The sequence below is a fragment of the Hevea brasiliensis genome, chromosome 17 (assembly GCF_030052815.1).
Source record: "Hevea brasiliensis isolate MT/VB/25A 57/8 chromosome 17, ASM3005281v1, whole genome shotgun sequence".
NCBI lineage: Eukaryota > Viridiplantae > Streptophyta > Magnoliopsida > Malpighiales > Euphorbiaceae > Hevea > Hevea brasiliensis.
This window is the reverse complement of record NC_079509.1, coordinates 55,900,046-55,927,477: the sequence shown is the minus strand read 5'-3', so window position 1 is coordinate 55,927,477 and position 27,432 is coordinate 55,900,046. Positions and strand designations below refer to the sequence as shown.

Genomic DNA, 27,432 nt, shown 5'->3' with positions numbered 1-27,432 from the left:
CTTCTGGCAGTTTGGCGCACATTTCAGCAGAGAAAAGACCATTGATTCAGGAAGTACATGAGTTGATGGATCAAGGTCTAATCCTAGATCTTTCAGATGAGGGGGTATTGTTGGCTCACTTTTCAGTGAGGAGTGTCTTGAGGGACTGAGTTAGATTTTCCCAGCACAGAGACCAACAATTGATGAAGATCATAGAAAGAGTACAAAGAAGGTGAAGGTGGGGAGTTTGGATTTGCCAATGATGGCGCCCTAGTGCAAGGTTCTAGGATATGTGTGCCCGATGTGGACAACCTCAGGAATGAAATCATGCAAGAGGCACACTATACACTGTACAGTATCCACCCAGGTTCCACCAAGATGTACCATGATGTGAAAGATAGCTACTGGTGGAATGGCATGAAGAGAGACATAGCAGACTTTGTGTCCAAGTGCTTGACTTGTCGAAGGTGAAGTTTGAACACTGTGAGACCGTCGTGAAGCCGCAAGAGCTCCCTATCCTGCAATGGAAGTGGGAAATGATTACTATGGATTTTGTGATCAAGGTTGCCTCGCACCACGCGAGGATATGACTCGATATGGGTAATTGTAGATCGCTCGACCAAATCAGCTCACTTCTTACCAGAAGACTACATACTGTGGCACAAGATGCCCGCTCTACATTCGAGAAATAGTCAGATAGCATGGAGTTCCGGCTTCCATAATATCTGACAGAGGGCCCCAGTTCACTTCTCGGTTTTGGAGAAAGTTGCAGGAGGCACTTGGCACACGCTGAACTTCGATGCCTTCCACCCTCGCATGCAGACTGACAGAAAGGACGATCCAAACACTGGAAGACATGCTTCGCATGAGTGTCTTGGATTTTGGAGGTCAGTGGGATGAGCAGCTAGCTCTGGTGGAGTTTGCCTACAACAACAGTTATCACTCCAGCATAGGGTTGGCACCCTATGAGGCATTATATGGAAGAAAGTGTAGGTCTCTCTGTTGGACAGAAATGGGGAAGCGAAGTGCATGATGTAGTCCTAGTGCAGTACACTTCAGAGGTAGTTCCTTTAATCAGGGAACGACTGAGGACAGCTTTCAGTAGGCAGAAGAGTTATGCAGACCCCAGACGGAGGGATGTGGAGTTTGCAGTGGGCGACTATGTATTCCTGAAGGTATCTCCAATGAAGGGAGTCATGAGATTCGGAAAGAAGGGCAAGTTGGCACCTCGGTATATCGGACCTTTTGAGGTTACTGATAGAGTTGGAGCAGCTTGCTCACGGCTGGAGCTACCACCCAACCTTTCTCACGCTCATCCCGTGTTTCACATCTCCATGCTCAGAAATACATTCCCGATCCTTCTCATGTAATCGCAATGGATGTGATAGAGCTAAAAGAGAACTTGACATTTGAGGAGCAGCCTATAGCCATAGTGGACTACCAAGTGAGACAGCTGAGATCCAAACAGATCCCTATGGTTAAGGTTTTGTGGAGGAGTCAGTCAGTGGAAGAGTGCACCTGGGAGTCAGAGCGGGACATGCGTAGCAAGTACCCTTACTTGTTCAATGCATAATCATGTGTTTTATTCTGCCTTGTGTAAAAATTCGAGGACGAATTTTCTGTAAGGGGGGAAGAATGTAACACCCCAAATTTTATTATTTATGAGTATTTTTGATATTTTAATTTTATTTAAATTTTAGGAATTTTTTTTGAGATTTTTCGGATTTTAAAAATCGGGTTCGATTTTCCGAAAATATAAACTTTGATGATTTTTAAAAATTAATTTAAAGACCACGTGGCAAAACTAAAAATATATTTGGAGTCTACGTATTTTTCTGAGTTTTACGAAATTTTTTCGGAATTTTTGGACCTCGTTTTCGGTCCCGAGGCAGAGTAAAATTCAAAATTTTGTATTTCGAATCGAACCGGCCGAATCGAACCGGACCGGATCTGACCGGTCGAATCGAACCGGCTCCCTTTCCTTTTTCTTCTCCCGCGCGCGTCGTCCCTCTCTTTTCTCTTTCTTTTCTCTCTCCTCCTCCCGCGCGCCGCTTCAGCTTCCCCGGCCAAATCCGGCCGATCCGGCCACCGATTGGACCGGGTCTTGTGTCTAAAATCATCTACTCGGCGAGAGCTTTCCATAGACACCAAGAACGCCGAAATCCATCGAGCGGTTTGTCCGATTTTTGCTTGGGAAGATTTTAGCCCATTTCGACTTTTGGGCTAGATTTCTCGAAAACCGTGAATCCCACGAGGAAACCGAGGCCACCAACACGCTCCATTCGTCGAGAGCTTCGCAACGACATAAATTTCGAATTTTTCCGACACCGTTTTTCGGTGGGTCCCACGGAACTTCGCAGTGTAATTTCGAGCATTAAATGAGCTTAGAAAATTCTGAAAAATTTATGTGCTAACCCCCGTGTTATGGGCTTCGTCTAGGTCTCCTCGATTCGGGAAATTCGGCAGCTTGACCGGTTCGCAAATTTCGCCGCATGCACTGTGACCGAAAAGTCTCCGAATTGGGCCGAGGTTTTGGCTAGCCCCCCATTGTCAGACGTCCCGAGCGCGTCCCCGAAGTCGGAATCGGCAAAGGTAAACCCGAACCTAGTTTTTACGTAATTTTCTAGTGCTTAAATAGGATTAAAAATCCATAAAATATTCGTGGTAGCTTAGAAAATTACGATTCTTTTTGCAATAGCTTAGTAATATTGCTAAGGACCGCAGGGCAAAGTTTTATAATTTTTAGAGCTTGTGTGCGCTTTTGCAAAAATGATCAATAATAAGGACTAAATTGAAATTTTGCGTATTGTGATGGATGACTGATTTGATGGGCCTGGAGGGGTTGTGTGATATGATTGAACTGTTGATATATGGATTGTGAGTATAGAAGTGTGTTTTGAACCCTTTGCAGTTGGGTAGGTCCTAGGTATAGGGAGACTCACGGATTTTCTACGACTTAGACGTAATTGGTCTTTTTCTTTGTTTGTATTGAGTCGATTGTATTAAATAAATGTAATATGATTGTCGTGTGAGCGACAGCCTTTCTTCCTCCGCCCACCGCCACAAGAATTTGTCGTCAAGTCTGTGAGTAAAATATTAATTTTAATTATAATTTCGATATTATTATATGTTCAGCATGCCCATGCATCACTTATATGCATATATTTATGTAGTTAAACTCTAGGCACGATTTATGTTGCATTCATAACTGTTGATGTACCATGGATGTTATTGTGGTAATTTGGAGCAGTGTGCGTGCGTTGGCGTGCGTGTGATGTGGTGTGGACTATGGATAGGACGGGGTAGTCACGGCTTGAGTAATTCGCTGGGACCCGTTCCTTCGAGGGGTAGTCACGGCTTGAGTAATTCGCTGGGACCCTCGATTTGGTTATTAAGTGGAAGTCCGAGCTTGAGTAATTACCGGCACCAGGTTGGATTTAAGAGAGCTGTATAGGGGATCAGCTCCCATATGTTATGATTGATACTACAGGGTGTGTGAGTGCTCCAAATTACCTTTTTGATGCTATAATGTGAATATGATGTTAATGTTGCATTTCACTCTACAGGTTGCATTAGTTTCAGATAGTTATAGAGATTATAGTTAAGATTGATATTTTACTCTCTGAGTCGAACGCTCACTCCTGTTCAAAAATTTTTACAGGCCACAGGAGGATATTTTGTTCTGGGTTAACCTGCCTTTTTACCTCGCAGGTTGTTTATCAATATTGTGTAATTTTAATTACTCCTAGAATTTCCGCATGTGTTAGCAGTAATTATTTGAATTTGGTCTGTAATATTATTATCATGTTGGACCTGTAAACTAAATATGCTAAGTCTGTTTGATGGATTGGATGAGGGAGCTGAGCTCCCATTTATTATTATGTTGATGAGTATGTGGAGGGTGAGCTGAGCTCCCCAATGGATTGTTTATTGTGTTTACAGGTCGGGTGAGTCGAAAACTCCCCGTTGGAAAGTCCATTTTATGGCCGGACTCTGTCCGTTTGTTTTCTTGATATTGGGCCCAAATGGGCCTTAGAGTTGGATTAATGAATAGTTAAGGCTTACTACGGGCCTCGGGGGCTTTAGGCTGGCCCAGGTCCTAGTGCCGGTCCGGCCCATAGGTTGGGTCGTGACATTAAGTAATAAATTTTTTAAAATAAAATAATTCAGTAATTAATTAATTTTATTAAAATAAAAAAAATTAAATAATAATTTTCTTTTTAATAAATATAAAATCAGCAAAAATAAAGGAAATAGAAATAGAGAGTAGTATATATATATATACAAAAGTACATAGGACTCTCAAAGATGCTAATCAAATTTGTAATTTCAAGAAAAATTATATAATATATCTATAATTTTATATACGATAATGTATATAAAATAATAATTTCTAATACATCACTCTCTTGATGAGATCTTATCTATTAGAGCTAATCTGATGACAGCCGCTTTTAGCACCGTCAATAGTCTTACAGAAAATCGGAAGTGCTCTCTCAGGTAATAAGATTTCACTAGAGATGCTAGAGGCCGCTACTGCCCACGAATTGGATTGACGAATGCTCTTATTCTCTTCCCTGTTTGCACTATTAGCTGATCGAAGCAAAAAATTTGTTGTCTTTCCTACCTTTTCACTGTAAATCAAGGTTCTATTCTTCAAGGTATTCATTTTAATTCCTTGTTTTATGCTTATTTGATCCATATGTAAATTGGGTTCCTCTCTGTCTCTCTTTTAATAGCTTAGATTTGAGCTCTGTCAATGGTGTTTGATCTTGGGAAATTGTTAAAACTATGCAGGATTTAGTAATAGGGATTTAGATTCTTTGCCATTTATGGGTGGATTCGATTCTTACTCATGCTGCTGTTTGCTTTCTCTATAATTTCTTTCTCTTGTGGTTCAGTGGTTACCCACATTGATTTCTTTATTTTGATTTTCCAGGAGAGGATTGAGCCTTTGCTGATTTCATATTATGGAATCTTCTTCTGCATCTCGTAATCGAAAGTATGATGTGTTTCTTAGCTTCAGAGGCGAGGACACTCGTGATAATTTTACTAGCCATCTCTATGATGCTTTATGTCGTAAAAAGATCAAGACCTTCATAGACAATGACCTTGAAAGAGGGGAAGAAATAACACCAACCCTTTTGAGAACAATTGAAGAATCAATGATTTCTGTAATCATTTTCTCCAAAAACTATGCGTCTTCTCCATGGTGCTTGGATGAAATGGTGAAGATACTTGAATGCAAGGAAATTTATGGACAGGCAGTTTTACCAATTTTTTATCGTGTAGATCCATCTGATGTAGAAGGACAAAGTGGGAGTTTTGCAGATGCATTTGTTGAGCTTGAGAAGAACTATAAGGAGGAAATGGAAATGATGCCCAGGTGGAGGGCTGACTTGATGAAAGCTGCCCGTATATCTGGATGGGATTCCCGAGTGATAAGGTATGTGCCAATGCCTCTGCATTTTAAATTTGAATTTTTAAGGTTTCATACAACTCAACTCAACTAAACCTTTATCCAAAAAATTTGGGGTCGGTTATATGAATTCGTTTTTTTCACTCTGAACTCTGAACGATTTTGGGTTAAATTCTCAGAAATGTGTAATGCTTATAGCTTCTAGGTCATGTTGTACTACTCTCCTCTAAGTCAATTTAGGTCTATCCCTTTTTTTTCTTTCAATCCTTTAACCTAATGTGCTCTACTTGTCTAACTGGAGCTTCCGTATGTCTACGCTTCACATGACCAAACCACTTCAATCTCCCTTCTCTCAACTTATCTTTAATTGGCACCACTCTTACATTTTCTCTAATACTCTCGTTACGGACTTTATCTAGTCTAGTATGGCCATTCATCCACCTTAACATTCTCATCTCTGCAACTCTTATCTTAGATGCATACGACTCTTTCAGTGTCCCAACACTCACTACCATATAACATAGCCGGTCGTTGTAGACCCTTATTTTGTAATGAGTATGTGCATTGAGGCCGTGGGAAACCCGATTATGAAAAATTATATGATTGTAAGATGTAATTGGAGGCATTGAGCTGAATTATTAATTTCGTGGCATGATCTTGAAAAAAATAAAAATAATAATAAAGTTTTGGGAAAATTAATTTAATTAAATTTAAATAAAATTTTATTTTGTTTAAATTTAATATGGGTAGTTTTTTAAATGGATCTAATTAAGTTTAATTGGGCTCCATGGGCCTAAGAAAGCCTAGTTAGAAATTTTAAATGGGACCTATTTAATTATTTTCTAAAAATTAAAATAACAAAATATCTCTCTCCTCCTTGGCCCCACTCTCTTCCTCACTCCTTATTGGTGCTTTCCATTTTTTCCTGTCTTCCTATTGGTTGAAACACCTCACCCATATCCCAGTCTTATTCGAATTCTGCAATCACAGTTGTTTAAGTCATCTAAACTTTATCACCCTAAGACTCCAAATCCTACCACACCTCTTCCTCATTCCCTATTGGTGCCTTCCATTTTTTCCTGTCTTCCTATTGGTTGAAACACCTCACCCATATCCCAGTCTTATTCGAATTTTGCAATTGTAGTTGTTTAAGTCATCTAAACTTTATCATCCTAAGACTCCAAATCCTACCACACCTCTTCCTCATTCCCTATTGGTGCCTTCCATTTTTTTCTGTCTTCCTATTGGTTGAAACACCTCACCCATATCACAGTCTTATTCGAATTCTGCAATTGTAGTTGTTCAAGTCATCTAAACTTTATCATCCTAAGACTCCAAACCCTATCACACCTCTTTCTCAAAACCCTATAAATACCCTACTAGAGAAGAGAAGAAGGGGAGGATGGGAGGAAAGAGATAGAGAAAATTCAGAGCTATAAGAAATTTAGAGATATTTAAGACTCTTTGAGTTCTTCCTTATTTTGTTTTTTTTCTTCAAGAAGATTTTCATACAAGATTTCTGGAAGGTCAGTTTTTATTGTTTTCTTTTCAAGATCTATGCCATACAATCTTTTAATTCTATTCTCTTTGTCTTCAATTTATTTTATATGTTCATATAGATCATGTAATCATGTTTAATTTGAGGGGATACACAACTCTGCACATGTTTAGTTTCTGTCTCTCGTACTTTTATTATTTTTCTTTATTTTCTTTATTTTTTTTTATTTACAAACAAAATTGGTAAGTAGCCCTAAGGTAAGTACCAAATAGGGCATTTGCGCGGAGCTTATATGGAGCTAAACGGGAGTAAGCCAGGGATATCATTGCCATACTAGAAGACCCTTTTTTAAGGGTAGCTTGCCCCAATGGCAACTGCATTTACCAACAAGTAAGTAGCTCTAAACTTCTCGAATAACCATTGGCATGAAATTGTAGTAATAATAGAACTTTCATTTGGTAAATTAAAATTAACTTTGTTTTTAATTTAACTGACTTTTGCATGTAATTAATTTAAATAAATACTTTGTAAATTAAAATTAATCTTGTGTGTAAATTAAACTAATATTGGCATGTAAAATAAATTTAATTTAATACTTGGTAATTGTAAAATAAATTTACATGTTAGAAATCTTTATTAGGTTGTGATTGTTTGGGACTTATGTGATATTAGAATAAATTACACATGTACATAATTAACTTAGTTCAATTATCCTTAGGGTAACTTGGTGAAAATAAATTAATTAGGTTAAATAGAAACATAGGGTTATTTGAAATTGAATTTATTTGTAAATTAAATTCCCAATAATAAATTAATTTTAGTCATCTGGTAAATATCATTTAAATAATTAGCAACCCCATAGATAGGAATTACTTGTGCATGAAAATTGTGTGTAAACAACAACCCTTTTTGTGAATTACTTGCGTGTGTAGGATTAGAATTGCATTTTTTAGGATAAAGTTTAATAAAAGAATAATAAACAAGACTTCTAGAAACATTAGTAGAGGACTGTCACTCGAATTAACGAGGTTAGACCAGGCGTAAGGGGTGCCTAACACCTTCCCCTTACGTACCCACTATCCCGAACCTAGACATTGGGCTATGGTAATGACGGTTGTGGAAACTCTGCAAGGAGTAAGTTGCCATCCATGACCCTCGGAAGAAACATCGAATATGTCCTGTTATTATCCGGTGGCGACTCGCCTATCTATGCCTTTGTGGCATAAATCCTTAGTACCGTGGTAGTGTTATGGGAAGACGGTACTTACCAGTGGTTTGATTCTATTAGGATTGTATGAAGTGCATGTCTAGGAAATGCTGTCTAAGGAGGTGGTACTTAAGTGAGACCATTGTGACTCCACCATCTTTCCTGGGCATTACCTGGTGCATTTTATATAATTCTAATGGATGATATTTCGCCTCACGCCCCACCTCCTACAGTTTGGCGACTCCACTGGGGACTAAATGGATAGTTACTCCAACATGTTTCTATTAGTCTAATATTATTCCTCTGTTAAACTTTTTGCATTGCACTACACTATCACACGGATCACTCTTACCCTTTTTAGCCCCGTTAGTACTAGCCAAGGAAACCATAGCTCTACTCGAGCTATGACGAATTGGTGAATGCTAGCACCCCATGCCTGTACCTTCGAGTATATAAAAGAGCCACAGCTCCGGCCGTTGTGCTTAATGGACAAGCTCTCGCATGGGTGACCCTTTTCCTACCCAATGAAGCCCATGAGCCATAGATTTCAACCCTAGGTACCCCGTAGATTTTTGTTGTGCTGGATTTGTATCCTTACTGTTTAAACCATAAGGTCTAGTGGTAGTTGAGATGAACCTAGGCCTATGCATAAACCCAATGTATGTATAGGCCCAAGTCCATTTCAAAACCCATGTTAAGCAAGAGGATGCTTACTTATGGTTAAACTTTAAGGACATAAATCCTTTGTTTGTGAGGGAAGGATCGTCCTGGACCACCCCCTGTTGGTGTGTCCAGTGTACCATAGCCTAGGATAAAATTTTTTCTTACCCTGCACGTGAGAGTTGAAGGTATAAGGGGGCGAAGATTTAGTTCTGGAGATTTTTTTTTCGGTTTTGATTTAGTCTTTGGTCCGATTTTAGTTCAGTTTATATGGTCTAGTTTTGATTCAGTTTTGGTTCTAGTGGTATGGTTCGATTTTGGTTTTGTAAAAGTAAAGGCAAAAAAAAAAGAAAAAAATGGTTCATTGATGCATTGCATTCATGTACATAGTATGCTTAGGTTAACCCTTAAATCCTATTTTTTTTAGCAAACATAGCCTCAAAACACACCAAAAAGACTTCCAATTAGGTCACTTGGGTTAGAGAATGGAAGAAACTAGTAAGGATTTCTCTTGCACTACTTAAGATGGAAAAAACTATAGCCGTGCTTGATGAAATATTGAACGCTAAGATGTTTGAGCTAGAAGAGACAATCGTGGTCAACTTTAGAAAGAGGCCCCGAGGTAGGCCAATTAAGTGGCATTAAAGTTATTGAGGTTCAAATTGTGTCTCACACTCCAAGGAGATTTTTTCCAAATTAGCCAACCCTTATCCTAAGTTTTGGAGCGTCTCAAAGTTCAAGACCTCCTACAGCTCTTAGCACCCAGACCACTACCAAATCCACTCCCACCTAGCTATGATATCAACCAATGTTGCCGGTTCTACCAAGCCCACAATCATGACACCGACTGATGCTTTCAACTTAAGCATGATATCTAAGATCTAATTGATGCCAAAAGGATAATTGACCCAGAAAATCAACCCAAAAGCCCCATGCCTAGCCAAAATTTCTACCTACACCAGGTCTCTACATGATCTCCATCACCCAAAATAACCCTAACAGAATTATTGACTTTATCCAACCCATCCAAAAGCCCAATAAACTTATCCAACCCATCCAAAAGCCCAGTGAACCTATCCAACCCATCCAAAAGCCCAATGAACCTCAGTCTATAATGGTTGTTGACATTTGTGATAATTCTAGCTATGATTAGGGTCCTTTAGACGTTTTGATCAATTTTGATGAGGAGGTAGTTGCATTACAACTAGATGGTTCAGTTCCACTAGTGTTTGATTTTCAAGTTGTTGGGATCTATAAAAACTAGATGGATCTAAAGGTGGCTACTATGAAGAAAGGGATGAAGTTTTTTCTTAGCACAGGCCTAGAAGAAAGTATAGATGGTCTGGTGACTTTTCTTGAAATGAAGGGGTAGATCACAAGGTATGGTTTGGGCTATGAGCCAACTAAAGAGGAAAAAGAGTCAAAACCTCCTAAGTTCTTGAAAGAGAGGGGCAATTATCTAGACATATGATTAGGGGTTACTACATGTGAAAGTGCTAAAGCAAAAAATCAAGACCATTGATCTAAGGACAAAGCATGGAAAGCTAAGCACCTAAAGTTACACTCCTAAGTTTGAGTTTGTCTTTTGTAATGCTCATAGTAGTGATCTGATGTTTCCATTTTGATGTACTTGATGATTTTAAGGCAAAGATCAATAACATGACCAGTCATTCTGCTTACTTGTTTGATGTTTATTCTAATGGGCATATGCATGGCATTCATAATCATTTAGAATCAGTTTCTATTAATACATCAAAATTGATCTCTATTAATTTGGGTACACCAAATAATCCTAAAGACATTAAGTTAGCTGAAGATTTAACCCAAGAAGAAAGAGATAAATTTATAGCCTTGTTAACAAAGTACCAAGAAGCACATGCCTCGAGCTTAAATTTAGATGGCTGATTCCCAAGCCAAGCTAATGTCCCCATAGGAAAAGAATGATCAAAAGTTGACTTGGCTAGTTATCCTAATGAGGAGTAAAATTTCATGCTATGAAGAATTAATAGTGGCACCTGTTGACCTAGAGGGAGAAGGAAAATGATATGAAGACATAAGGAGGTCTCTGGAAGTGAGAGAATACTCGCAATAAGCCTACAAAAGAGATAGAGCAATAATTCATAAATTAGCTGCTCAACTTACTTTAGCTGGGGGGCAATTCTACAAACTCTTATGTGTGATAGAAAAATAGGCTGACCAAATAATGAAAGAAGTACATGCAGGAATGTGTGGTCCCCATATGAATGGAAAGGTTCTAGTTGGGAAAAAATGTTCAAAACATATAAGGATAGGCCTGAAAAACTCCCTTATGTTCTTTAAGGTCATCGTAGTACTGCAAGGATATCCACGGGGGCAACTCCATTCTCTTTAGTGCATGGGACTAAAGCAATGCTATCCATTAAGCGAGAGCTCAAATCCTTAAGAGTGATGCTAGAAGCTAAGATCCTAAAAAAATGAGTGGGTTTAGAAGAGATATGAAGAATTAGCTTTGATTGATGAAAAGAGGATGTGAGCCTTGTATCATATGCAAGCTTATCAGAGGAAGATAGTTAGAGCCTTTAATAAGAAGGTGAAGCCAAGAAAGATCAAAGAGGGAGACATGGTTGTGAAACAAACTCGGCCCATCCCTTTTGATCCAAGAGGAAAGTTTAAGCCAAACTGGGATGGTCCATACATAGTCAAAAAGATCTTGCCAGAAGGTGCTGTAAGAATATCAGACCTGGATGAAAATGAATTTCAAGAACCAGTCAACTTAGACAAGCTCAAATGGTACTTTGTGTGAGACAGTTCTAGGAAAAAAACCTGCAAAAGGCGGTCTAGGCAAAAGTAAGGGTCAAAGAAAAAAGAACGAAAAAAAAAAAGAAAAAGAAAAAAAAAGAAAAGAAAAGAAAAAATGGTAGATTGAAAACCTGCAAAAGGCAGTCTAGGCAAAAGGATAGATGAGAAAAGATCTGAATGGAAAACCTGAAAAGGCCATTCGGCAGGTTATAAAGCTTATTTCTAACTTTGGAAGGTTAGAAATTTAGCAAAACTAAATGTAAAAGGGAGTAATGGTGTACCTGAATAAATAAAGAAGTTTTTATTGCATTAACCAGGAATAGGTTTTATTGAATTATGATTGTGAATGTTTTGTGTCTTGAGGGATATATCAAAAGATTAAGTAATTGAACTGCATTATTTTGATTTAACCTATTGTCTTGTGAGCATGATAGAATAGGTGCTTGATATGAATATCCTGGTGATTGTCTAATTTCAAAAAAAAAAAGAGAAAAAGAACAAGAAAAAGAAAAGAAAAAAAGAGAGCTCGCTAAGTGGAAAACCTGAAAGGGCAGCTTAGGCAAAAGTTAGAGCAAGTCCGCTGAGATGAAAACCCAAAAGGGCATTTCAGGCAAACTTAGGGCACAGAGAATGAAGTTCATGGAAGAGAAATGAGTCAGAGATAAATTATATTGTGACCTTAAGGAAGTCTTTTTTGGTGAATAATTTTTCTCAAAAAAATTTGAGGTTATAAGAAAGTTTTTGCAAAAAGAGGTCCCCCAAAGGACTAAGTTTTTTTAGAATCTCTAGCAAAATCAGCATGCCCATGATAGGAAGTATCATACAGGAAGCATAAAAATCAGAGAGAATTTTGAGACCCAGTCATCCTAATTTTTTTTCAAATCATGAATTAGATATTTTTTGGTAAGTCCTTAGACGTTGTTTAGGGCGCATGACATAGTTGTGTAAGGCATAGAAGAACATGCATCAACATGTCACCTGTGGGTGTGTAAGGCGTAGAATAACATGCATCACCACGCTTTAATTGTCGAACTATGAGGGGGTTTGATTCTCCCTCAGGATGGCGAGAGGGATACGTAGGTAGTTTAGGACCGCAGTCCTAAATACGAACCCACAACATTTCATGACAGATATTTTTTGGTAAGTCCTTAGACGTTGTTTAGAGCACATGGCATAGTTGTGTAAGGCGTAGAAGAACATGCATCAATATGTCATATATAGGTGTGTAAGGCGTAGAAGAACATGCATCACCACAGTTTCAAGTGTCGAACTACGAGTGGGTCTGATTCTTCCTCAGGATAATGAGGGGGATACGTAGGTAGTTTAGGACTGCGGTCCTAAATACGAATCCACAACATTTCAAATCACACAATTGCCATTGTCATGAGACCATAGCTAGTCTCATGACACAGAGTGTATCGACCGAGCAAGATGCACTCAATTTTCACATGACACAGTTATCACTGTTATGAGACCGTAGCTAGTCTCATGACGCAGAGTGTATCGACAGAGCAAGATACACTCATTTTTCACATGACACAGTTATTACTGTTATGAGACCGTAGCTAGTCTCATAATATAGAGTATGTCGACCGAGCAAGATATACTTGATCCTCATAGCCAATGTTTCATAGTTATTAAAAATTCGAGTTTCACTTTGACGAAACTTGAGCAATGCTTTCGCATTGATTTCAACTTTCGCCAAAGTGGGGGGCAAACTGTAGACCCTTATTTTGTGATGAGTATGTGCATTGAGGCCGTGGGAAACCCGATGATGAAAAATTATATGACTGTAAGATGTAATTGGAGGCATTGAGCTGAATTATTAATTTCGTGGCATGATCTTGAAAAAATAAAAATAATAATAAAGTTTTGGGAAAATTAATTTAATTAAATTTAAATAAAATTTTATTTTGTTTAAATTTAATATGGGTAGTTTTTTAAATGGATCTAATTAAGTTTAATTGGGCTCCATGGGTCTAAGAAAGCCTAGTTAGAAATTTTAAATGGGACCCATTTAATTATTTTCTAAAAATTAAAATAACAAAATATCTCTCTCCTCCTTGGCCCCACTCTCTTCCTCACTCCCTATTGGTGCTTTTCATTTTTTCCTGTCTTCCTATTGGTTGAAACACCTCACCCATATCCCAGTCTTATTCGAATTCTGCAATCGCAGTTGTTTAAGTCATCTAAACTTTATCACCCTAAGACTCCAAATCCTACCACACCTCTTCCTCATTCCCTATTGGTGCCTTCCATTTTTTCCTGTCTTCCTATTGGTTGAAACACCTCACCCATATCCCAGTCTTATTCGAATTTTGCAATTGTAGTTGTTTAAGTCATCTAAACTTTATCATCCTAAGACTCCAAATCCTACCACACCTCTTCCTCATTCCCTATTGGTGCCTTCCATTTTTTTTCTGTCTTCCTATTGGTTGAAACACCTCACCCATATCACAGTCTTATTCGAATTCTGCAATTGTAGTTGTTCAAGTCATCTAAACTTTATCATCCTAAGACTCCAAACCCTATCACACCTCTTTCTCAAAACCCTATAAATACCCTACTAGAGAAGAGAAGAAGGGGAGGATGGGAGGAAAGAGATAGAGAAAATTCAGAGCTATAAGAAATTTAGAGATATTTAAGACTCTTTGAGTTCTTCCTTATTTTGTTTTTTTTTCTTCAAGAAGATTTTCATACAAGATTTCTGGAATGTCAGTTTTTATTGTTTTCTTTTCAAGATCTATGCCATACAATCTTTTAATTCTATTCTCTTTGTCTTCAATTTATTTTATATGTTCATATAGATCATGTAATCATGTTTAATTTGAGGATACACAACTCGCACATGTTTAGTTTCGTCTCGTACTTTTATTATTTTTCTTTATTTTTTTTATTTTTTTTTATTTACAAACAAAATTGGTAAGTAGCCCTAAGGTAAGTACCAAATAAGGCATTTGTGCGGAGCTTATATGGAGCTAAACGGGAGTAAGCCAGGGATATCATTGCCATACTAGAAGACCCTTTTTTAAGGGTAGCTTGCCCCACTGGCAACTGCATTTACCAACAAGCAAGTAGCTCTAAACTTCTCGAATAACCATTGGCATGAAATTGTAGTAATAATAGAACTTTCATTTGGTAAATTAAAATTAACTTTGTTTTTAATTTAACTGACTTTTGCATGTAATTAATTTAAATAAATACTTTGTAAATTAAAATTAATCTTGTGTGTAAATTAAACTAATATTGGCATGTAAAATAAATTTAATTTAATACTTGGTAATTGTAAAATAAATTTACATGTTAGAAATCTTTATTAGGTTGTGATTGTTTGGGACTTATGTGATATTAGAATAAATTACACATGTACATAATTAACTTAGTTCAATTATCCTGAGGGTAACTTGGTGAAAATTAATTAATTAGGTTAAATAGAAACATAGGGTTATTTGAAATTGAATTTGTTTGTAAATTAAATTCCCAATAATAAATTAATTTTAGTCATCTGGTAAATATCATTTAAATAATTAGCAACTCCATAGATAGAAATTACTTGTGCATGAAAATTGTGTGTAAACAACAACCCTTTTTGTGAATTACTTGCGTGTGTAGGATTAGAATTGCATTTTTTAGGATAAAGTTTAATAAAAGAATAATAAACAAGACTTCTAGAAACATTAGTAGAGGACTGGCACTCGAATTAACGAAGTTAGACCAGGCGTAAGGGGTGCCTAACACCTTCCCCTTACGTACCCACTATCCCGAACCTAGACATTGGGCTATGGTAATGACGATTGTGGAAACTCTGCAAGGAGTAAGTTGCCATCCATGACCCTCGGAAGAAACACTGAATATCTCCCGGTGATTACCCGGGTGGCAACTCCTGTCTATCTATGCTTTTGTGGCATAAATCCTTAGTACCGTGGTAGTGTTATGGGAAGACGGTACTTACCAGTGGTTTGATTCTATTAGGATTGTATGAAGTGCATGTCTAGGAAATGCTGTCTAAGGAGGTGGTACTTAAGTGAGACCATTGTGACTCCACCATCTTTCCTGGGCATTACCTGGTGCATTTTATATAATTCTAATGGATGATATTTCGCCTCACGCCCCACCTCCTACAGTCGTATAGTTGTACGGTAAAATCTTCCTTTCAATTTATTAGGAATCTTACGATCACATAAAACTCCCGTGGCACGTCTCCACTTCAACCATCCGGCTTTAATCCTATGACTAACATCCTCCTCACATCACCCATCTACTTGAAGGACTGAGCCTAGATATTTAAAATGATTACTTTGGAACAGTAACACTCCATTCAAACTAACTCCTTCCCTATAACCAGTTTGGCCTTCACTGAACTTGCAATATTCTGTCTTCGTTCTACTTAACTTAAAACCCTTTGACTCTAGAGTACTTCTCCAAAGTTCTAGCTTTCTATTGATTCATTCTCGTGTTTTATCTATCAGAACAATATCATCCGCAAATATCATGCACCAAGGAATACTCTCTTGTATATGTTTCGTCAGTTCATCTAAAACTAATGTAAAAAGTTAAGGGCTTATGGCTGATCCTTGGTGTAATCCAATTGAGATCGGAAAATCTCTTGTGTCCCCTCCCACTGTGCGCACAATAGTAGTTACTCCTTCATACATATCTTTCAATACTTGTATGTACCTAATAGATACCCTATTTTGTTCTAACACATTCCATAAGACCTCTCTTGGAACACTATCATAAGCCTTCTCCAAATCAATAAAAACCATGTGTAGATATTTCTTCACATCTCTATATTTCTCCATCAAGCTTCTAATGAGAAAGATTGCTTCCATAGTGGAACGACCGGGCATGAAACCAAATTAATTGAGAGAGATAGAAGTATCATAACGTAGTCGATGCTCCACAACTCTCTCCCACAACTTCATAGTATGGCTCATGGTTTAATTCCCCTATAGTTTGAGCAACTCTGTATGTCTCCCTTATTTTTTAAAATAAGTACTAAAATACTCTTCCTCCATTCATCAGGCATTTTCTTTGAGTTTAGAATCTTATTAAATAATTTAGTTGACCATGCCACTCTCATATCTCCCAAATACTTCCACACTTCAATTGGTATTTCATCGGGTCCACAGGCTTTACCCACTTTCATTCTCTTAAGTGCTTCCTTTACTTCTAAAGATCGAATCCTTCTAGTATAATTCACATTCTTTTCTATTGTTCTATAATCTATATTCACGCTATTACCATTTTGACTATTATTAAAAAGATCATTAAAATAATTTCTCCATCTTTTTTTAATATCCTCATCTTTCACCAACACTTTTCCTTCTTTATCCTTAATGCACCTAACTTGATTGAGATCTTGACATTTCCTTTCTCTCCTCCTTGCTAATCTATAAATATCTTTCTCCCCTTCTTTAGTTCCAAGTTTCTTATATAACTTTTCAAAGGCCTGTGCTCTTGCTTGACTAATTGTCTTTTTTGCCTCTTTCTTTGCTATCTTGTACTGTTCATATGCCTCATTATTATCACATTTAAGTAATTTCTTATACTATTCCCTTTTTCTCTTCACTGCCTTTTGTACTTTCTCATTCCACCACCATCTCTCTTTTGAGGGTGGTGCATGTCCTTTAGACTCTCTAAGTACTTTTCTAGCTACTTCTCTAATCTTTGATGCCATCTGTATCCACATATCATTGGCCTCCATATCCAGCTTCCATACTTTGGACTCGAGAAGCTCATTTTTGAATTTCACTTGCTTTACTCCTTTGAACTCCCATCATTTTGTTCGAGCTACACTATTTCTTCTGACCTTACTTGAATTATTCCTAAACTTGACATCCAAGACCACCAGCTGATGTTGACTTGTTAAAGCCTCTCCTGGAATGACCTTGCAATCCTTGCATAGAGCTCTATTTGTCTTCCTGGTTAAGAGGAAGTCGATTTGGCTTCTATGTTGCCCCCTTTTGAAAGTCACTAAATGTGACTCTCTTTTTATAAAGTAGGTATTTGCTAGTATTAGGTCGTATGCCATAGCAAAATCCAGGATGCTTTTTCCCTCCTCATTTCGACTGTCAAAACCAAAACCTCCATGAACATTCTCATAACCTTGTCTGTCACTTCCTACATGTCCATTCAAATCTCCACCAATGAAAACATTCTCTTCATTCAGTATGCTTTGCATTAAATCATCCATATCTTCCCAAAACTTTTGTTTACTCTCACTGTCTAGTCCTATTTGTGGGCCATAAGCACTAACTATATTTATTATTTCTCCTTCTAGTACTAGCTTTACTAGTATAATTCTATCTACTACTCTTTTCACAGCTACTACTGCGTCTTTCAATGTCCTCTCTATGATTATACCCACTCCGTTCTTGTTTCTCTCCTTTCCGGTAAACCACAGTTTGTACCCTGAATTACCCACTTTCTTACTTTTCTCTCCTACCCATTTAGTCTCCTAACTGCAAGCAATATTCACTCTTCTCCTTTTCAAGGTATCCACAAGCTCCATTAATTTTCCTGTAAGTGATCCAACATTCCAAGTACCAACCCTGATCCTCCTCCTATCCTGCTCCTTCCTAATTGGTCTCCTTCTATGATATCTTCTATTGTTTTCTATGTCAATCTTGTGTTCTGTTCCATTATTTGTTCTACTATCTGTCTTATGGACTAACTTCTTTACCCACACCTGTCCATGATGTGGGAACCCTTGCTCACTTAACACCACACCCGGGTGCAGGCATGGCGCGTCGCTTTCGGTGAACGCCCTACACTCTTGCATATTTATCACTACACCCGGGCTCCGATGTAGCGCATCGTTAGTAGAGGACGCCCCAACGTTTATATCATTTGAATCCATATCATAGGGTGTGACGAAATTTTTATGCTGGTTGTCACCTACAGCAACCCTCCTCTTTATCCGGGCTTGGGACCTGTTAAGCGCAAACTACTTAGGCGGAGTTTTTTAAGGTTTCATAATGGAATATAAATTAAACTTTGTGGTATTGTTGTGCACATGTAAATGCAATCGACATTTTTTTTTGACAGTAGAAAACAAATACATATATTTAAGGCCCTATTTGGTATCAATTCTGTTTTCTAATTTTGGTTGTTTTTGTCCAATTCTGAAAAATTGTATCTTGCAAAATAAGTAAAAACCACTTTTTCTGGTTTTTCAATTGTTGAGAACATGCTTTTAAGGCATAAAATGACAAAAAAAAAACTTTTTTTAATAATAAAATATTTTTTGAAAACAAAAACAAATGGATACCAAATTGGCCTAAAATGGCCTTTTGCTAGCAAAATCATGGTCATAATTCATGGAACCCACTTGAGTTGAACTAGCAAATGTACTTATGAGGTTTAGGTAAATATGACTTATCATTTTTATCACATTTCAAAAGTTAAATTCAAATTAGTGATTGAGATTTCATTGTCTAATATTTAACTAGCCATTTCCTTCTATGGATCAAAATGGCTTTCCATAGCCAAAAAAGAAAAAAAAAATCTCCTCTTTAGACATTTTTTTTTCTTAATTCAATAAAAAACTAAAATTTTCAACAAAAGGGAAGTACTTGAAATGAGGACTAGAAGTGTAATCAGTCAATTTTGAACCAGAACATTCCTTATTCGTTTTAAAACTTGAATGATGAGCTCTAACTGTTAAGTTGCGAGGATTTATGTTAATTATACGGGGTCTGTCTTACTCCTAAATTTCTGATGAGTGGTTAAATAAATGAAGGAAAGTTTTGCGACACTTTTTGAGATAATTTTTCTTTCCATATCCTTTTTTTTTTGCTGTGTAGTAGACTGATTTGGACAAGAAAAAAAAGAAGAATTGCAATTTTCTATTCACATGGCATTAACTAATTAATTGTGATAATTTAAAAAGGTTTCAATAGTTGACTGAGAGAAAAAGAAGGGCACTTCATTGAGAAATAGTGCAAGGTATTAAGACTCTTGATGTAGTTAATTCTTTTGTTGTAAAACTGTGTAGTTAGAAAGAAAATATTGATGTAGAAAACCTTGCATGGTCTTTTCATTATTTTTCTTTGTTTCTCTTTACTGTACCTCTTGTCTCAGCACTTTTTATTTTATTAGGTCTGAGGCAAAACTTGTGAAAGAAATTGTGGAACATGTTTTGAAGAAATTGAATCATGTCTCCTCAGAAGATGCAAAGAGTCTGATTGGAATAGACTCACACATTCGACAGATTAAGAATTTATTACACATTGGGTTGCCGAATGTTCGTATTTTAGGAATTTGGGGTATGGGTGGCATAGGTAAAACAACTATTGCCAAAACTATTTTCAACACTTTCTCATATCAATTTGAAGGTTGCTGCTTTGTTGAAAATATTAAGGAAGTATCCAAACAATTTGGTGGGGCAGTTCATTTAAGAGAAAAGCTTTTTTCTGAATTATTAGAGGAAGAAAATATGGCAACTTTGAACTTGAGATCCATTTCCATTAAAGACAGGCTCCGACGCAAAAAGGTTTTGCTTGTTCTTGATGATTTGAATGATGTAGAGCAACTGGAATTTCTAATCGGAAGGTGTGATTTTGGTGTGGGAAGTAGAGTTATTGTGACATCTAGAGATAGGCAAGTTCTTAAGAATGCAGTTGATGAGATATATGAAGTTGAGGGACTAAATGAAGATGAAGCTCTTCAATTGTTTTGTTTAAATGCTTTTAACTATACCACAAAAGATAATATGGAGCTATCAAAAAGAGCGGTGAAATATGCTCAGGGCAATCCTTTGGCACTTAAAGTTTTGGGTTCTTTTCTTTTTGACAGAAGGAGAGAAGATTGGGAAAGCACACTGGATAAATTAGGAAGAATCCTTCAGCCTAAAATTTTCCATGTTTTGAGAGTTAGTTTTGATGGACTGGATGATGAAGAGAAAAATATATTTCTCGATATTGCTTGTTTTTTTAGAGGGCAACAAATTGATTTTGTGAAGAGAATACTAGATGGCTGTGGTTTCTCAGCAGGCATTGGAATCAGTGTTCTTGTTGATAAATGCCTTGTTACTACTGTAGAAAACAAACTGGAGATGCATGATTTGTTGCAAGAAATGGCTCATGAAATTGTTCGCCAAGAATCTGTTAAAGAGCTGGGCAAGCGCAGTAGATTGTGGAGTTGTAGTGATGTCTGTCAATTGTTGACCAAAAATCTGGTGAAAGCCGTATGCATGATATATATTATCTTTTTTTCTTATTGTGATATGCTTTGTTAATATAAAAAAACATACACACACAAGTGTGTGTGTGTGTGTGTGTGTGTACATGTATTTGTGAAGTTAAGCTTAAAACTTTACGGGAAATCTTTATATATCTAAAGTAATTTATTCTTTGCTGTGATCTGAAGGGAACTGAAAAAGTTGAGGGGATATTCTTGGACACATCAAAAATGGGAGAAGTGGAGATGAGTTCCAGAGCCTTTGCGAGGATGTATAACCTTAGACTGCTCAAAATTTTCGATTCTAGAGTTGGGAATAACTGCAAAGTGCACCTTCCTCATGGCCTTGAGTCTCTTTCTGAAGAGTTGAGATATCTCCATTGGGATGCATACCCTTTGAGCTCTATGCCATCCAATTTTAATGGAGAGAACCTTGTGGAACTTAATCTAGCTTACAGCAATGTTAAGCAACTATGGACAGGAGTGCAAGTATGATGTATTATTTATCTTGATTCCTTTTTCCCTTTTGAAGATGCTTTTTAGATCCGGCATGTGGTAATTTATTGTAGCTAATGATATTGTTTTTGCAGAATCTTGTGAGTTTGAAAGAGATCAACCTTAGCAATTCTAAGCACTTGACTGCATTCCCAGACCTTTCACAGGCCAAGAATCTTGAGAGATTGAATTTTGAATATTGTACTAGCTTGGTAGAAGTTCCCTCATCCATTCGATTTCTCGACAAGCTTGTTGATATGAATATGAGATGCTGCACAAGTCTTACGAGCCTCCCGAGTGGCATTAAATTGAGATCACTCAAGACACTTAACTTTTCTGGTTGCTTAAATCTTAGGAAGTGTCCGGAGGTTGCAGGGAACATAAAGTATTTAAATTTAAATGAGACAGCAATAGAAGAACTTCCCAAATCAATTGGGCATCTAAGTGGACTCATTGCCTTGAATTTGAGGGATTGTAAGCGACTCAGTAATCCTCCTGACAGCATTCGTTTGTTGAAATCACTTATGACTGTCGTTCTCTCTGGCTGCTCAAATATCACTCTTTTTCCAGATATTTCCGGGGACATAAGATACTTGTACTTGAGAGAAACTGCAATAGAAGAAGCCCCCTCTTCAATTGGCTGTCTCTCTAGACTCTCTTGTTTAGATCTAAAGAACTGCACAAGGCTTAAGAATCTTCCTTCTACCATTTTTAAGTTGGCATCTCTTGAAAAGCTTATTCTCTCTGGCTGCTCAAACATAACCAAGTTTCCACAGGTTTCATGGAAAATAAAGAAGCTGTTTTTAGATGAGACTGCCATAGAAGAAATTCCCTCATCAATTGAGTATTGCTCTGAACTTGTTGAATTGAACCTGCAAAACTGCAAAAGATTTCATATTCTTCCAAGTGGCATTTGTAAGTTGAAATCTCTGCAAAAGCTTAATCTCTCAGGCTGTTCGATGTTTGAACATTTTCCAGATATTTTGGAGGTTATGGGATCCTTGAGATATCTTTATTTAGATGGAACAGCCATAAGAAAGTTGCCCTCACCAATTGAAAATTTGAACAGTCTTTCTAGCTTGGAATTGAGAAATTGCAGTGATCTTTGCATATCACCAGATATGATCTTAGGTGTAGACAATTCAAGAGCACATTTGCTATACTTACGTAAGCTATATCTTAATAGATGCAGTATGCGGGACTTTCCTGATTGCATAAGCTGCTTGCTTTCACTAGAGGCGCTAGATCTTAGTGGAAACCATTTTTGCAAGATACCTGAAAGCATCAGTAAACTTACTGAACTGCAATACCTCGGTTTAAAGTTTTGCAGGCGTCTAACATTAATAGAAGGACTTCCACCACGGCTGACAAAATTAGATGCTGACGATTGCTTATCACTGATAGAAATATCAATTGATTCAACTGGAGTCGAAGGAAACATTTTTGAATTCCTTTTCACCAATTGCAAGAACTTGAATGTGATTTCAAGGCACAATTTCATGGGATACGCCCTAAGAAAATTCCAGCTTTATGCAAAAAGACTGCATAGTCAGGTCTTTCTCTCTCTATTTGATTTTTTCAGTTTTTTACTCTCTCCCATATTAAAATCGTGATTGGGGTGGTGCAGATGCCTTCTGTACTAGCAGCGGAATCTACTATTTGCTTCTATGGAAGTTACATTCCAAAGTGGTTCAGCCATCAAGCCAGGGGATTTTCAACAACAATCCAGCTGCCTTCTCACTGGGCTAACAGCAAGTTCTGGGGTTTTGCTCTTTGCGCTGTTATTATCAATAACAAGCCCGACATTGATGACTCTGGTTTCCAAGTTAAATGCAGATACCATTTCAAAAATGAATATGGCGACTGTGATGACCTCTACGGCTATTTTGGTGGTCCATATGGTATAAGAACTCACTCAATCTGGAATTATCATACAGTCTTTGGGCATGATCCCTGTGTGAATATTATGAAAGATGATCGGTTCAGTAAATACAATGAGGTGGTTGTTGAATTCTATACTGAAGATATGAATGGCCATCCTGTACCAATCAATGTGGTAAATTGTGGGGTACGCATACTTTATGCACAGGAGGAGAGATTCTGTCGATGTCCATCCACTCAACATATTATGGAGGCATTGTCTAAAATTGGGGGTGTAAAGTTCCCCGAGGAGGTTACATCCTTTGTATATAACATCTTGGCCACAAGTACTGAAATGCCTCAGCATCTGCTTGGTATACTTCGTTGCTTTGGTTGTTTCGATGTGATTGATCGGGAAGATCCTGCCGTTCCTATCTGGGAAATAATTAAGAGAGAAATTTTTGGCTACATTAGGTTGCACCCGGTTTAGAGTGGTACGCTTCATCAGGGAGGCCCCTTTGTGAGTAAACTCTTTACACCTTTAGATGGTAAAAGATGAACTTTATTATGAATTTTGATGTGAAATGCTTCTGAATACGCGACTCCCAAAGGTATTCTGAATGAAAGTGTCATAGATAACAAATCATGTAATATAAATAGTATTCACAATTAAATTAATTATATTAAATAATAATAATAATAATAATAATAATAATTTTTAAATAAGTATTAGTTTTAAATAACCTTTCACCAATTCAAAAATTTTCAAGATTAATGTATGTCACCGTATAGGTTCATATAATTATAAGATATTTATTATTTGGATGGCAATATAACATGGGATGTAAATCTTTTATTGAGGCTAACATTCAAAAATTATCATACTAGACTCATAAAAAGAGCAGGCAATTAAATCCCCATTAAGTGAAGTGCATTTTCCATCAAATAACTAAGTTAAATGTATTATTATTATTATTATTATTATTATTATTATTATTATTATTATTATATTGAATCTACTTATGCAAAAAAATATAATAAAGCAATGATTTATATTTTAAATTCATATTTTGTTTTCAACTAATAAATATATCTTCCCTTCAAAAAAATTTTAAAATTCTAATGAGATTTGATAGTGCTAATATCAATTTTCAAAGATTTTGCTCTTTCGTATTATTCCCATCAAAGGACGTTAGTGTGAATTTTCTAAGACGTCATCACTCTCTTCGTATTATTTCCGTCAATGCACGCTATTATGCATTTTCTAATCCATCGCTCTTTTGTTGTGATTTTCTTTTTTTAAATGGCTTTAATTGAAGTTTGAATTTAAATTTTACAATTTTAGAGATGATTTTAATATTATTAAATTAAAATATATTGATAATAAAATGTGATGTATTAATATATATTTTTAATAAAAAAATTAAAAAAAATAAAAATTTAAATTTATTAAATGAGTAATATATCTTTACTTACTCAAATTAAGCTTAGATGTTAAGTTTTAGTATCACGGCAGTTATAGGCCCTGTTTAATATTGAGTTTCAGAGCTTGAAACTGATTTTCTGAATAAAAGTACCATTTTAGATGCCGTTGAGAAAAGTAGTTTGGAAAAAGTTGTTTTGTTATTTTAGTGTTCTTATGACTAAAACTGATCAAATTTAATTTTTAATTATTTTTTATGTAACACCCCAAAATTTTAAATTTTATGAGCATTTTTTGTATTTTAATTTTATTAAATTTTTGAAATTTTTTTTGAGATTTTTTTCGGATTTTAAAAATCGGGTTCGATTTTCCGAAAATATGAACTTTGATGATTTTTAAAAATTAATTTAAAGACCACGTGGCAAAACTAAAAATATATTTGGAGTCTACGTATTTTTCTGAGTTTTCTGGAATTTTTTCGGAATTTTTGGACCTCGTTTTCGGTCCCGAGGCAGAGTAAAAATTTAAAATTTTGTATTTCGAATCGAACCGGCCGAATCGAACCGGACCGGATCGGACCGGTCGAATCGGACCGGCTCCCTTCCCTTTTTCTTCCCCGCGCGCGTCGTTCCCTCTCCCTTTTCTCTCTCTTTTCTCTCTCCTCCCTCCCCTGCCGCCGGCCAGCCACCTCCCCCTGCCACCCCAGCCGACCGGCGCCGCCACCTGACCCGGTAGGCCACTTCAAACGGCCGGAAACCGCGGGCGAATTTCCTCCCTCGGGCGCACGGCGTTTCGGCTTCTCCGGCCAAAATCAGGTCGATCCGTCCACCAATTGGACCGGGTCTTGTGTTTAAAATCATCTACTCGACGAGAGTTTGTCCAATTTTTGCTCGGGAAGTTTTTAGCCCATTTCGACTTTTGGGCTAGATTTCTCGAAAACCGTGAATCCCACGAGAAAACCGAGGGTACTAGCACGCTCCATTCGTCGAGAGCTTCGCGGCGACATAAATTTCAAATTTTTCCGACACCGTTTTTCGGTGGATCCCACGGAACTTCGCAGTGTTTTTCCGATCATTTAATGAGCTTAGAAAATTCTGAAAAATTTATGTACTAACCCCCGTGTTATGGGCTTCGTGTAGGTATCCTCGATTCGCGGAAATTCGACAGTTGACCAGGTCTGCGAAATTCCGGCCAGACAGACCCGTTACCGGAAAAGTCTCCGAATTGGACCGAGGTTTTGGCTAGCCCCCCATTGTCAGACGTCCCGAGCGCGTTCCCGAAGTCGGAATCGGCAAAGGTAAACCCGAACCTTGCTTTTTCGTAATTTTCTAGTGCTTAAATAGGATTAAAAATCCATAAAATATTCGTGGTAGCTTAGAAAATTATGATTCTTTTTGCAATAGCTTAATAATATTGCTAAGGACCGCGGGGCAAAGTTTTAGAATTTTTAGAGCTTGTTTGGGCAGTTTTTGCAAAATTGATCAATAATAAGGACTAAATTGAAATTTTACGTATTGTGATGGATGACTGATTTGATGGGCCCAGGAGGGGCTGTGTGATATGATTGAGCTGTGGATATATGGATTGTAAATATAGAAGTGTGTTTTGAGCCATTTTGCAGGTTGGGTAGGTCCTAGGTATAGGGGAGACTCTGCCGGATTTTCGGCACGACTTAGGACGTAATTGGTCTTTTCTTGAATTGTATTGAGTCAATTGTATTAAATAATTGTAATATAATTGTCAGGTGAGCCGGGACAGCCTTCTTCCTCCGCCCAGCCGCCACAGTGATTGTCGTCAAGTCTGTGAGTAAAATATTAATTTTAATTGTAATTTCGATATTATTATATGTTCAGCATGCCCATGCATCACTTATATGCATATATTTATGTAGTTAAACTCTAGGCACGATTTATGATGCATTGATAACTGTTAAAGTGCCATGATGTTGTTGTGGTAATTTGGAGCAGTGTGCGTGCGTTGGCGTGCGTGTGATGTGGTGTGGACTATGGATAGGACGGGTAGTCACGGCTTGAGTTCTTCGCTGGGAACCCGATCCTTCGAGGGGTAGTCACGGCTTGAGTTCTTCGCTGGGACCCTCGATTTGGTTTATTAAGCGAAAGTCCGGCTTGAGTTCTTCGCTGGCACCAGGTTGGATTTAAGAGAGTCAGATAGGGATCAGCTCCCATATATCATGATTGATGCTACAGGGTGCGTGAGTGCTCCAAATTACCTTTTTGATGTTATGATGTGAAAATGTTGTTGCTGTTGCATTTCACTCCACAGGTTGCATTAGTACTAGATAGTTATAGAGATTATGGTTAAAATTGATATTTTACTCTCTGAGTCGAACGCTCACTCCTGTTCAAAAATTTTTACAGGCCACAGGAGGATATTTTTGAGGTTAACCTGCTTTCTCCCTCGCAGGTCAATTATTACTGTTTGTATAAACTTGTTAAATCTTAGAATTTCCGCATGTGTTAGAAATGTTTATTTGATTTGGGTCTGTAAACTAAATTATTATTTTGGGACCTGTAAACTTAATATGCTATGCATGTTTGATGGATTGGATGAGGGAGCTGAGCTTCCATTTATTATTATGTTGATGAGTATGTGGAGGGTGAGCTGAGCTCCCCAATTGACTATATATTGTGTTTACAGGTAGGGTGAGTCGAAAACTCCCCGTTGGAAAGTCCATTTTATGGCCGGACTCTGTCCGTTTGTTTTCTTGAAATTGGGCCCAAATGGGCCTTAGAGTTGGGTTAATGAACAGTTAGGCTTACTACGGGCCTCGGGGGCTTTAGGCTGGCCCAGGTCCTAGTGCCGGTCCGGCCCATAGGTTGGGTCGTGACAAATGTGGTATCAGAGATTAGGCTCCAGATTCTTAGGGAATGTTTGTCTAAAATGTCGAGAAGAATCTAATAGGAGTCACA

The 27,432-nt window shown here is 37.3% G+C and overlaps 1 protein-coding gene and 1 long non-coding RNA gene across 3 annotated transcripts; both read left to right on the top strand.

Moving 5' to 3' along the window:
- Positions 1 to 4,419: 4,419 nt before the first annotated feature.
- On the top strand, positions 4,420 to 23,683 carry LOC110652685 (disease resistance protein RPV1-like). 2 transcript variants are annotated; one of them, XM_058139178.1, is made up of 6 exons: positions 4,420 to 4,640; positions 4,919 to 5,425; positions 19,645 to 20,722; positions 20,914 to 21,213; positions 21,315 to 22,772; positions 22,847 to 23,683. In XM_058139178.1, the coding sequence occupies exons 2-6, from the start codon at positions 4,950 to 4,952 to the stop codon at positions 23,567 to 23,569; spliced, it is 4,035 nt and encodes a 1,344-aa protein (XP_057995161.1). In that variant the 5' UTR covers positions 4,420 to 4,640; positions 4,919 to 4,949; the 3' UTR covers positions 23,570 to 23,683. The 2 variants fall into 2 exon arrangements, with proteins under 2 accessions (XP_057995161.1, XP_057995160.1); XM_058139177.1 differs by having other exon boundaries at positions 19,645 to 20,731.
- Positions 23,684 to 25,541: 1,858 nt separating this feature from the next.
- LOC131175439 (uncharacterized) lies at positions 25,542 to 27,065 on the top strand. Its single transcript, XR_009145645.1, has 3 exons — positions 25,542 to 25,799; positions 26,247 to 26,304; positions 26,881 to 27,065. It is a non-coding gene; the product is annotated as an uncharacterized LOC131175439 (long non-coding RNA).
- The last annotated feature ends 367 nt before the right edge of the window (positions 27,066 to 27,432 follow it).